We start from the raw sequence: 12,886 nt of genomic DNA on the forward strand, positions 1-12,886 counted from the left end.
TTGAACTCATTGAATACTGTTATACTCCAAGACTCCATTTCAGGTCCAAGTCAGCAACTTTTTCTCTTCTGTCAGGCCTTTAAAACAGGGCTTAGAATATCACCTTCCTTCCTTAAATCTTGACAGCTGCCACTATTCATTCTATTCTTTGAGATTCTTTCCCTAAGTGTGGAGTATGTCCAGTCTACCTAGCATTTGCTCTTGTTTATCCCCAAAGACAGTCATTTAAATGTATTTTTTTGTTCTTGCTATTACTATGTGATTCTTGTTTTAAGGATTTTACTGAAAATATTTGTAGGAATGTTAGCCACACTATGCATTGTCTACTGTTTATTATCTCTAAATAGATAAAAACCTACTCATCCTCAGCACAAATACCAGTGTGAAGTGAAGTGAAAATTGTTCAGTCGTGTCCAACTCTTTGCGGCCCCATGGACTATACTGTCCATGGAATTCTCCAGGCCAGAATACTGGAGTGGATAGCCATTCCCTTCCCTAGGGGATCTTCCCAACCCAGGGATCTAACCCGGGTCTCCTGCTTTGCAGGCAGATTCTTTACCAACTGAGCCACAACAGAAGCTCATGAGAACTGGAATGGATAGCCTATCTCTTCTCCAGGGCATCTTCCTGACTTAGGAATCAAACTGGGGTCTCCTGCACTGCAGGCAGATTCTTTACCAACTGAGCTATCAGGGAAGCCCAGTCCTCAGGAAATTTCTGAATACTTGCTCCCCTGACCCCTGAAAAATTAGATCATTTTATAAGTATGTATAGTATCCTGCTCTTTTGCATTTCATTCTTTATTAGAGCTTACAATTGCATGCTTAAGTCTTAGCTCCTTCACTGTTCATGGTAACAATGACCACATTTATTTTAATAAATCATTTACCTTTGGCCCTTTGTACAGGGCTTACTATACATATTCGTTTTCAATAAATGTGGTGTAATTAAGTAAGCATAACCAAAGCATAACCACAGCGCACACCTTTATCTTACCTTCCACAGTTATTATACCTTTCTTTTAACTTCCAGGTTCATATATCCAACAGGCACCCATGTTCTACATGAACATGATTTGTCAATCTTTGCATATCTCTTTTAAAAGATGAAAGAAACAGCAAGCAACCAAAAAATAAAATGTCCTAAGTGCCTATTTTTTCATATGTATCTCAGTACATGGCAAAACCTAGTTTCACATACCGACAACTTGAAAGCATCCCTTGAGATCTAATCAGCTGTAAATGTCCATTTTCCTATGTGTATGTCCACAGGCCATGTCCTTACCACCTTTCATTATTTTCAGTCTGTTTATTCCTCATTATCTCTAATCATGTCTCCTTTTAATCCATTCTGTACAGTAGTTCCATTGGTATCTTTCTAAAACAGAAATATGGTCATTTATTTTTTAGCTCTTTAATGAATTGCTGAAAGCAATTTTTCAAGCATCTCAGCTAATATGGCCCAAATATATAGCTTTCTGATACATTTGTTTATGTCATGAATGATAAGAAAGTATTTTGCTGTTTATTGTGCACTTACCACTACGTGCCTGGGAATATCGCTGTGTCAAAATGAGGAATGTAAGATTCATCAAGTAAAGTTACTTGCTCAAGATCACACATCTAATAAATGGTGAATCCAGGATTGAACAGATCTGAAGTCCATGCTCATATTCTTCCTCTAGCCATTAAAAACATCCCCAACTATCCATGCCTCTTCCCATCTCCATGACATTAGATATGTTGATCCCTCTTGCTAAAATGCCCTCTCCTTTCTTTCCTAACTGATGAACTACTTATTCCCTAAGACCTATCCAATTGTATGTAATTGCCACCACCATTATGCTTTTATAGTACTTGCCACAAATTCCTTTTATGTAACCTCATTACCTTATACTTTTATTATAAACAAAGCTAGCAGTAAGTTATATGGTATAGAGGAGAATGGTTTTATTCTCCTCTTATTCATTATTTCTTTGCTAATACCTAACATAGTGTTTAGCATATAGCTCTTTGAATTAAATTTTAAAATATACCTTTACTCTCTTAAAACTGTGTTTTCTTCTAAATATGAGTCAGTGGTTTTACACTGGCCAAGAAAAACATATTCTTTGGAAATACACTACATATTAAATTACTGAAAACACAGACATAGCACCATAATATCCAAATTAACATGAACTGTGCCATTATTTTGGGATTCACTCCATGGTAATCACATTGCATCACATTTTAAGTGTTTTTATTCATCTATTTGTATTTTTTAAGATCCTTCTTTGTTCCAAAAGCATTTCAGACAGTCTATCAAAAGAATGTATGTACTTAAATTATTATAATATTATATAAATAGAAGTAGAAAATCAGGATGAAGGAAAATAGACTGCAAATATGTCCACCATTTGGGCCAGAATATTAACTGTAGTCCATATCTGTGCTGTGTGCTGTGCTTAGTCACTCAGTCGTGTCCCACTCTTTGCAACCCCATGGACTGTAGCCTGCCAGGCTCCTCTGTCCATGGGGATTCTCCAGGCCAGAATACAGGAGTGGGTAAGCCTATCCCTTCTTCACGGGAACTTCTTGACCCAGGAATTGAATCAGGGTCTCCTGCATTGCAGGCAGGTTCTTTACCAGCTGAGCTACCCAGTAAGCCCAGTCCATAGCTAGAATAGCTAAGATTCAAATTCTAAGCTTCTTGGCTGTGAGAATGAACCGTAGGGGGAAGCTTATTTCCCTTCAACCAAAAAATGGAAGTATAAATTTCCTCAGGAAAAAAAAATCCTATACTGAATTCTCTTTTTTAATCAATATAATATGGGTTTTATATTAGAAAAGGGCTTCCATTATAGCTCAGTTGTAAATAATCTGCCTGCAATGCAGGAGACCAGGGTTCAATCCTTGGTCAGGAAGATCCCCTGGAGAAGGAAATGGCAACCCACTCCAGTATTCTTGCCTGGAGAATCCCATGGACTGAGGAGCCTGGCAGACTACAGTCCATGGGGTTGCAAGAGTCGGACATGACTTAGCAAATAATCCAACACTATATAGAAAAAGTTGGGTGCTATTGCAATAATGTCAGCATTTTCCCAATAAATGCAGTAATTAATTTCATATTGATGTTTCTTGTAGTCCCCTTCAATAAAAGCTGAAGGCATTACATTAACTTACAACTCAGTGAAGGCAATTCTTCAAGGAGCTAAGCTAATATGGTCCAAGTATATAGCTTTCTTATGGCACCATTTTATCCAAGGAAAGACTTTAGAGTACTTAGAGAAGTGGATGGACTGTATAACCTTCAAACAATCTTCTGTAAGTATCACTTTTCTTAGGATGGTTAGCAGACAATTAACAATACCATTATCTAATTAGGGAGCATGTTGTTTTTTTTACAAATAATGGGCTTTCTAGTAGCCGCAATGACTGTAAAAAAGCAACATTGTATATAGGAAGAGCATAGAGTTGCCACTTTGGAAACAGGGGGTTTTCTCCAAAGACTATTGTATTTAGTGTTATATTTATGAGAGCTCTATTTCCTTATGCTAAGGGACACTCCCTGAGATTCTTTCCAACTCTGAAATGGTGATTGCTATTTTCATTTATATGTAGGTCATTTCAGTACTAAGTGTCTACATTTTAGCTAAAGTGTTTACTCAATTTACTAATGCATCATTTTATCTAATACTCTAAGAAAACCCAGATTGATTTGCCACAATGGTGTAAGACAGTTTGATTTTTATCATTGGGAGTTTCCCAGACTGAACTTAACCTCAGGATATTCTGATTCTTATAAAACATCCTTTAAAAAATAGAAAGTTTAATAGTATGTATTATAATTCCTTCTCATTCCACTTAAGTAACAGCATCAACAGATCTATAGCAGCATAATTTTCTTTTTTCCGTGGATAATGTATAAAAATAAGTCATTTACTGCTTTAGTGTATAACCATATTTTCCTGCTTCTCTTTTATATGTCTCAACCGCAAGTAAAACAATTTCCACACATATGTGGAAATTCCAGAGTGTTATTTTTCAATTGAGCTTATTTTATTATTTCCTACTCTTCTACATCTATAGATGGTGCAATTGAGGACTTTAGGGATAATTAGATAATATAATTGTAGAACACACTATTAGAATCCATTTCTGTCAACCTAATAAATACTTATTGTACTCTACAAAATATATGGTTATATGCATTATATATACTTATATATATCATTCCAGTAGATGTCATTCATTTATCATGAAGCAAACATTTTTTTAAGCTTGATCTGTGCTAGGAACTTGCTAGAAGCTCTGCATTGCCCAATCTCTGCCTTCAAGGAGCTTATAATCAAGTAAAAGAGGAAAAGAAGTGAAAAAGTTTTGTGTGCCACTACAGAGACAAGCACTGAGGTGTGTGGAAGCACATGCAAGGGGCGCTTGTTCAGTAGGTTATTATGTCCCAATAGACGTGATTCTGAGCTGAGTCAGTATAAAACAGATCCTACTAGGGGACTGGTGTGGCTTGATTAGCCCCTGCTAGCTCAATTGTGGTATCATTCACCAGTTAGGAAATACAGTTCAGGGTATCATTCACAGATTAGGAGGATGTACAGGATTAGGTTGGGAGTGAAAGTAACCTGATTTCATTTCTGGATATTTTATGTCTTAAGTAAAGTGGCATATATAGGTGGAGAAGTCTAGTGAAATATAATGGGTAAGAATTCTGGTGAGATAATTCAATCATCCCTGTATTGGTGGCAAAATGAATTAAGTCACTTAAAATTAACAGAAATGAGCAGTGCCAAATTGCCTTCATTTCCCTCATCCTGCTTCCATTTGGTTTTATTCTTCAGACTTAACTTTATTTTCTTTACTTATATTTTCAGCCATACCTTGCCTTATTCATCAAAATGTATAGGTGACTTACCTAAGAACCTTAGAGTAGACATATGGAATTAGTAAAATTAGTCTGTAAGCAATTAGATAGTATGAGCTATCAGGGCTCACCTAGTTCTCAAAAGAAACAAAACTTTTTAATCTAGGGACACAAGCTTTAAAAATATATCTCATGGCAGTGAGTATTTTCATATAACAGTAGAATTCATTGCCCTATTTCTTTTCAAGGGTCTCAGGCTTTTAGCATAAGTCAAGGGTTGAAATAAATAAAGTAAAATTGGTGTGTGGGGTCAAAATGACGTGGCCCAAGTAGTTAGCATGCTGATCATCTGGCTTGATCAGAGGTTTGCCTGATATTCAAAGAAGACTTCATAGCATGATGTCTATAAACTTGATTCTTTTAAATAGAAGTTAGAAAATCCCATGGACAGAGAAGCCTGGTGCAGGCTACCATCCACGGGGTCGCAAAGAGTCGGACACGACTGAAGGATTTCACTTTCACTTAGTAATGAAAAGGACAAAGTAATATCTGCTAGTAATGGCCTAGAGTATGGATATTCTTTGATACTATTACTGGCAGATCTGTGTCTTACAAATAACAGTAATAGAACATATTATGTGGACTTAATCTATGTACTCTGCTTTAGAAGATCTTAGAATTAAGTTGGGCTTCAGATGGTGCTACTGGTAAAGAACACATCTGCCAATGTAGGGGACATAGAGGCATGGATTTGATCCCTGGGTCAGGAAATTCCCTGAAGGGCATGGCAACCCACTCCAGTATTCTTGCCTGGAGAATCCCCGTGGACAGAGGAGCTGGGGGCTACAGTCTATAGTGTTGCAAAGAATTGGATGTGACTGAAGCAACTAATCTTGCATGGAGAATTAAGTTACGAATTAGTAGAAGTCAGCTATGATTTTAACAGTTGTTTTTTTTTTTTTTCCTATACCCATGTTTTAAATTTTAAATCTGTAGGAACAATCTGCTTTAAGACAGATTTGTGGTAATCATTTTCAAATGTAGTGAAGGGAAGTTATTATATCCTTGAAAACAAGATCTTGTAAGAGTCTGATTTAGAAAGGCTTTACAGAGCTGTGGCTAGGAATAGATGTTTAGTCCTGTGGGGTGCCCTGACCTTCATTCAGTAAATTGGTATGAAATTATAGGTGCCAGCTACTGAGTTTCAACTAGAAATAGTACTCATGGCTGTTGTACTTTCCTTGCTACTGGGTTTGAAAACACTCAAGTTTCCAAGTTCCAAGGGAACATTTTGAAGCCAAAACCCATCATCTTTTTGAGCTCTTGAGTCTACCTCTGAAGTTTATACTGATATTCAGAAATTGGAGCTATACTTTGAACAGTGAAGAGAAAGTATGATGAAATTCTGTCCTTTGGAATGATAAGAAAAGTTTTGAACATATGTTAGAATGATTTTTAACACTGCTTATTTTAATGTCCAGTACTGGTTGGGATGAAATAAAGAACATCAACATACAGATATAAAAAACTGATACTAGGCTGATATAGACTAGGACAGCCCGTATGGGTTTTTATAGCTGATGTCCATTCAAACTGGTCAGAGTATCTGTTTTGATTTGTTGATGCTTCTGCTCTAGAGTTTCTTAAATATTTTTAGTGTCTCCTGTGTATTTATGTACAATTGAAGGGAATTCAAGTGGGAGGCAGGAATGGTATTGGTAAGAGTTAGTACAGTTTCTGACATGACTGAGCGACTTCACTTTCACATTTCACTTTCATGCATTGGAGAAGGAAATGGTAACCCACTCCAATATTCTTGCCTGGAATCCCAGGGACGGGGGAGCCTGGTGAGCTGCCATCTAGGGGGTCACACAGAGTCGGACACAACTAAAGCGACTTAGCAGCAACAGCAGTACAGTTTCTATCTATAGATTCCTCTTGCTGCTGCTGCTGCTGCTGCTAAGTCGCTTCAGTTGTGTCTGACTCTGTGTGACCCCATAGACAGCAGCCCACCAGGCTCTGCCATCCCTGGGATTCTCCAGGCAAGAACACTGGAGTGGCTTGCCATTTCCTTCTCCATTGCGTGAAAGTGAAAAGTGAAGTCGCTCAGTCGCTCAGTTGCAACCGACTCATGGCGACCCCGTGGACTGTAGCCCACCAGGCTCCTCCATCCATGGGATTTTCTAGGCAAGAGTACTGGAGTGGCTTGCCATTGCCTTCTCCAATAGATTCCTCTTACAACAAAGGATATTTTACATTTTATGTTTTTGTTGTATAAATGACTAACCCTATACCATAACTCCTGACCCAACTTGAACATCTCTCTTCCACAAAATCATCTTTGTTCTTGTTGAGTTGCTAAGTCATGTCACGTTGCTGTCTCATGGACTGTAGCTCACCAGGCTCCACTGGGATTTCCTAGGCAAAAATAGTGGAATGGGTTGCCATTTTCCTCTCCAGAGGATATTCCCAACCCAGGGATCGAACTCAAGACTCCTGCATTGCAGGCAGATCTTTACCACTGAGCCACCTGGAAAGCCCATAACCAGCACTCCACTCCACTAAATGGTTATGGTTTTCAATGTAATTCAAATGCACATTAGTGAATTTGATCCTCACAACAGTTCAGTATGGCTTTGGTATAATTATCTCTCTTTTAAAACTAGAAGCTGAAGCAAGGAGAGTTTAAAAAACATTCCCAAGGTCCAAATTCTCTATAACTGCAATTAGATGTCATTTTAAGTGATACCGAGGTATAATTGCAATAATATAAACACTATATGTTAGAACTTTATGGGTTAAAGACATATGGGTTAAAGTCTTTTAGAATACTGACCTAGTGATATAAACTCCAGTTGAAATATTTTGAGAAGAAGCACTGCCAGGGCTCACACAGCTTCCCCAAAGATAAAGTCACATATCAGACTGTTGAAAGCAGAGGCTTGGAAGCCACACACATTTAAGTTTGTGTACTTTTTCAGTCACTTGTTAGACAGGAGACCTGGTCCTGTCATAAAACCTCTTTAGCTTCCATTTCTGATTGTGTAACTTGGAGTTACAATATAGAACTTGTTTCTTAGCCAGTAGTGAATTTTGTCACCAATGACATGTTAGGCTTAACGCTCAACCTGACATATCCTAGTGCTCATAAGCTGTTAGTTATCTTTACTGCAGGTATATGCTTTCCCATATGCAACATGGGAAAAGCTGTTTTATAACTTTCATAAAGCTACAAATGATAATCTCTCATCCTTTTTCTTTTATGCTCCTAGCAAGTCTGGGAGAATGCCTTATCAGCAAGGGAAAGAGGTGAGGGAGAAACCAGATGACAGTGAAGAACAGGAAATGCAGGCCTGTTTACAGATCCTCCTGAAATTTCAGGGGCCTTTTTTAATTTCACTTGAACATTTTGAGGATTCTTATTCAAAATATTGATACTCGAAATTCTGTTGTAGGTCAGTTGGTGCTCTAAATCTGTTAATTTACACTATGTGGGGCTTCCCTGATATCTCAGTTGGTAAAGAATCCTCCTGCAATGCAGGAGACCCCAGTTCAATTCTTGGGTCAGGAAGATCCCTTGGAGAAGGGATAGGCTACTCACTCCAGTATTCTTGGGCTTCCCTTTGGTTCAGCTGGTAAAGAATCTGCCTGCAACGCAGGAGGCCTGGGTTCCATCCCTGGGTTGGGAAGATTCCCTGGAGATGGGAAAGGCTAACCACTCCAGTATTCTGGCCTAGAGAATTCCATGGACTGTATTGTCATGGAGTCAGACACGACTGAGTGACTTTCACTTTCTTATTCAAAATATTGATACTCTAAATTCTGTTCTAGTTCAATTGTTCTAGGTCAACTATGTACTATTTTGCTTAATTCATTGCTACCTCAAATCTGTTTGCATTCAGGTAACTAATAGTGTGTTTATATTAGTACAGAACTACAGTTACATAGTTTTTCAGGTTTTATTAAATAGTGTTATGTAATATTGAGTAAATATTTTCAGGTTTCATTAATTTGGCTATATGTTATGTGCCTACCTCATAGAAGGAATCAGGCTAAGGTTATGATGGTGCAAAAGACAGATACAGCACCAACTTTCATTGACCTTAGATTCTAATAAGAAGAGTGTCAATCAGATAATCACACAATTAAAGAAAGAATTTACTCATTTTGAAAAAATGCCATGATGGAAATAAACTGGGTGCTCTGAGAGAGTATCGATGGGGAGCAAGGATGGCCTTAGATAGAGTGGTTAGGAATCCTTTTGGAGGAAATAACATTTAAACCAAGACCATAATATGAGAGGAGACGGATCATAGGGAAAAATGGGATGGAGAGAAGCCATTCCAGGATGAGGAAGTAAAACCACTAGGTGGCGCTTCAGATGTTCTGGGGAGCTCCAGTTCTTTAAGTCTATGTACAGAAAGAATCCAGTGAGAGGCAGGGTGATAGATAAGAAGCGATTCATTAGAATAAGATGTTCATGAGACTTAAAAGTGGGCAGGTGAGAGGGTGCCATACCCCAGGGACTCAGTGGGCTACAGTTTTATAATCAAAGGAAGAGAGGGGAGGGGGTGAAGATCACCTTATTCTTCATTTTTTGAATAAACATGATATTTCCATCATTAGTTCCTCCTCCATGTCGGGAAGGGGAGTTTTCTTGTCCCTACATGGTCAAGCCCGGATTGTCATGGCACAATGGAAATGAGTAAAAAGGTGGCAACACATGCTAAAAATGGTAAATCATCTCAGGTTTTAGTATAATGTTACCCTTTCCTTATATTTTTGTTTTTAGTGTATGGAGAAGAGTGTGTCCCAGGAATCATTAATTTATTAAGCTCACTGGGCAGGATGTGGGTCTCATGCCAAAATTGTTTAATTGTTTGGGGGCATGTCTCATGCTTCTGTTGCTTGGTTTTATTGCTAAGCAAGCCTGGTTGGTTTTGTGGTTAAGCCAACCTGCTTTCTAGAAAGATCCTTAATTTGCAGGGGTCTCATACTTTTTTCTTTACTTACAATTCCTTTAGTGGGATTAACTATTTAATTACTTACTTTATCCCTGTCTTACTAGTAAATAGTAAATCCCTATTACTTACTTTATACTCACTATCAGAGGTAGCATAGCCAAAGGCACCAAGCAAAACGGTCCTCTGAATACAAGTGATTTCTATGAGACTGATGTATAATGAATTAAAAAAAGACACCATGGTAAGAAGTGTTGATTTCATTCTAAGTTCCATGAGATGGTCTCTTAAATGAGACTTAAGCTCAGAAATGACACCATCCATTTTAAGTCTTAAAAAATCCCCATGGGGGCTGTAATTTGACTAATTATCTCCCAACTGGGAAAGCACAAAGGAATGCTGTTTGGTCCTAGCAGGAGAAAACTGTGGCCCAGACCAGAGTGGGTGAGAATTGGACAGGGAAATTTAAGGAGAAACAGGATGTAGATGAGCTAGGCAGAAATCCAAATGTTTGTGTTTCATCTTCCTTTAATGTCTTTAGTATTTATTACACTACCATCTGTATATGGATACAATTTTCTACCATTGAGTAAAAGCATTCCTATATGATTTTGATATGAAGGGAAGATATCCTATTATGAAATTAAAGAAATTAAATTTTCAATGCAAAATTTGAGAGCATTCGCTGCAGATGATCATTCCTCTTGTTAAATTATTTCTATATTTCATTTATTCACTCACTCATTCATTCAATGAATATTTCAGTAAATATAAGAGTCAAAAATGTTGTATCATTTTGTTAAAGTTGTATTTTAAGTGTTCTATGTAAACAACAAGAAATGGTTCTCCAGGAAAATGGTACCATTGATTTACTCTGGGGATTTCCTCACCCTTGTGGTTTTAGGACTTAATTAACTCCATTTATTTCCCTAAATTCCTTCCTTCTAATGTATGATGATGTTTATCAAAATACTGTTCTTCAGGATTTGAAACTGGAGTTTGGAAAATATTAAGAAGTCTTAATCCACATTCTGTTAATTCTTGTGTTTTTTCAATAGAAAAAAGAAAAAGCCTCTGTGATGATACAGAACAACGCTTATGCAGTGGCTGTTGCCAATTATGCCCCGAATCTTTCAAAAGACCCAGTTCTCTCCACCATCTCCAAGAGCGCAACCACTCCAGAACCCAACAAGAAACCGGAAAACAAGCCAGCCGAAGCCAAGAAGACCTTCAATAGCGTTAGCAAAATTGACAGAATGTCTAGAATAGTTTTCCCAGTTTTGTTTGGTACATTTAATTTAGTTTACTGGGCCACATATTTAAACAGAGAACCTGTATTAGGGGTCAGTCCTTGATTCTAGGCACAGGTTGTCTTTGAGATGTATAGCAACATTAAACTTGGTTTGTTTTGCCATGTACAGTCTGACTAATAACTGCTAATTTGTGAACCAACATGTACAGTATGTATATAGCATTATAGCTTATAGACCTCTAATGGAGACACGCATTTGCTAACTCATGGCAGAAGGCACCCCATGCCCAATGAGCCATTGCCTTTTTAAAAGATTTACCCTCGGAATTGGTCTAAAGTAGATTTCAGGTGATCTGACTTATTTTCTCTTATTCTAACAGCAATGAAAATGGAGATCCTATAGCACCCTTTATGTATCCTTTTGATTTAGGTCTTACATAGGAGTATTTTCTACTGTTACCTATAGAGTAAAATAACATTGTCTTTCCAAGATGAATTCCTCTAAATAACAGAACCTCCTATCTGCAACATAGTTCCCTTCTCGAGTGCTCAGAATCCCTGCTAATATAATTGGAAACTTAGCACACATCTGAAGAAAAACTAGAGATTTGAAATCAGCTTTTAATTACTTTGTTTAGTATCTATTGCCATGTACATACTATGGCATGACAAGTTCAAATAATTATGAATCACCCTGACAAGATGTTCGGTATGCCTAGGATTTAATAACTAGTGGAATGCCATGGTCATCACATGTTTCACATCAGAGTTTATTTGAAAGTAATAATTGAAATCCTCCAGATTATTTTAATCATTGGAAACTACCTTAAATTTAAAAAAAAAAGATGATAAATAGGTCTTAGTATTTGCAGGAATGTGTTGCATTGAAATTGATCAGCTAAATTTTCTTGGTGCTGGAAGCTGGAAAAGACATCCAGTTTGGCTGCTGTGGAGCGACATTCATACTGGATTAGAAAGTTGTGCCAAAAACTCCCACCAATGAGAATTCATAGGTGTCACAGAGTATATATGAGCACTTATACGATTCTCTCCTTTCCTGTTTACTGCAAATTCTGCCTTAAGGCTTCTTCTCACCAGGACTCAGAAGCCAACTAATTACAAAGAACAGGGCAGTTAATTGGCACATTTTTTGTCTTGAAAGCAGCTCTTTCAGATAAGAATTAATGTAAATTCTGCTTTTGTAAATTGCAACTTTAAATTTCTCTGACTCAAATTTGCAGCTTTGTATACGAGAAGAGGTTTTGGTAAGAGTTGAACATTTTTAAACTGAAACTTTAAAGCATCACCAACAGATTGTGGATTAGTTCACATGCACAAACAAAACACACACACCCACCATTAGCTCAATTAGGATATGTACACAAATATTTAGCTAAATTAGAAACTACAGTTTTCAATTTTATATAATTACTAATTATTAATGAGCAAAATTCATTTTCCTTTTAGAATTTAAAATACTCTTTATGCCCCTGAAATATGTTACAGAAATTATTGTGTCTCATGTTATCAGACTCAACATTTTGGGCAAACTTAAAATCCTTTTGACTCACATATACATTAGCAGTTATTAGTTGACTTTTACTAATAGATACACCTTTATGATGGTGTTTTTGTAGAGACATAAGTAGTCAAATAGTGGCATTTCTTGCAGTTTTGTACAGTATTTCAGTATAGTGCATAAATAGGTATGTTCATAAAATCAATAAACGGAGTTATCTTATGGAAACAAGCAAAATCACAGCAAAAACTGCTATTCCGTTGCCTCGTTTATAATTTTTATTTTTTTCATTTTTTT

General features: G+C 37.1%; 1 protein-coding gene across 2 annotated transcripts in view; it reads left to right on the top strand.

Moving 5' to 3' along the window:
• The window catches only part of GABRA2 (gamma-aminobutyric acid type A receptor subunit alpha2), a 142,265-nt gene extending 129,427 nt beyond the window's left edge, over positions 1-12,838 (top strand). Inside the window, exons 10-11 of one of the 2 annotated variants that reach the window (XM_086407692.1) lie at positions 3,126-3,305; positions 10,877-11,670. In XM_086407692.1, the coding sequence (XP_086263818.1) occupies positions 3,126-3,305; positions 10,877-11,173 (477 nt within the window). In that variant the 3' untranslated portion in view covers positions 11,174-11,670. Of the gene's footprint in view, positions 1-3,125; positions 3,306-10,876 lie in introns of both variants that reach the window. The other variant, XM_086407691.1, reaches the window with a different exon arrangement.
• The last annotated feature ends 48 nt before the right edge of the window (positions 12,839-12,886 follow it).

Source organism: Bos grunniens, chromosome 6, assembly GCF_055505025.1.
Source record: "Bos grunniens cultivar Pamir isolate PY7600 chromosome 6, Bosgru_T2T1.0, whole genome shotgun sequence".
Taxonomy (NCBI): domain Eukaryota; kingdom Metazoa; phylum Chordata; class Mammalia; order Artiodactyla; family Bovidae; genus Bos; species Bos grunniens.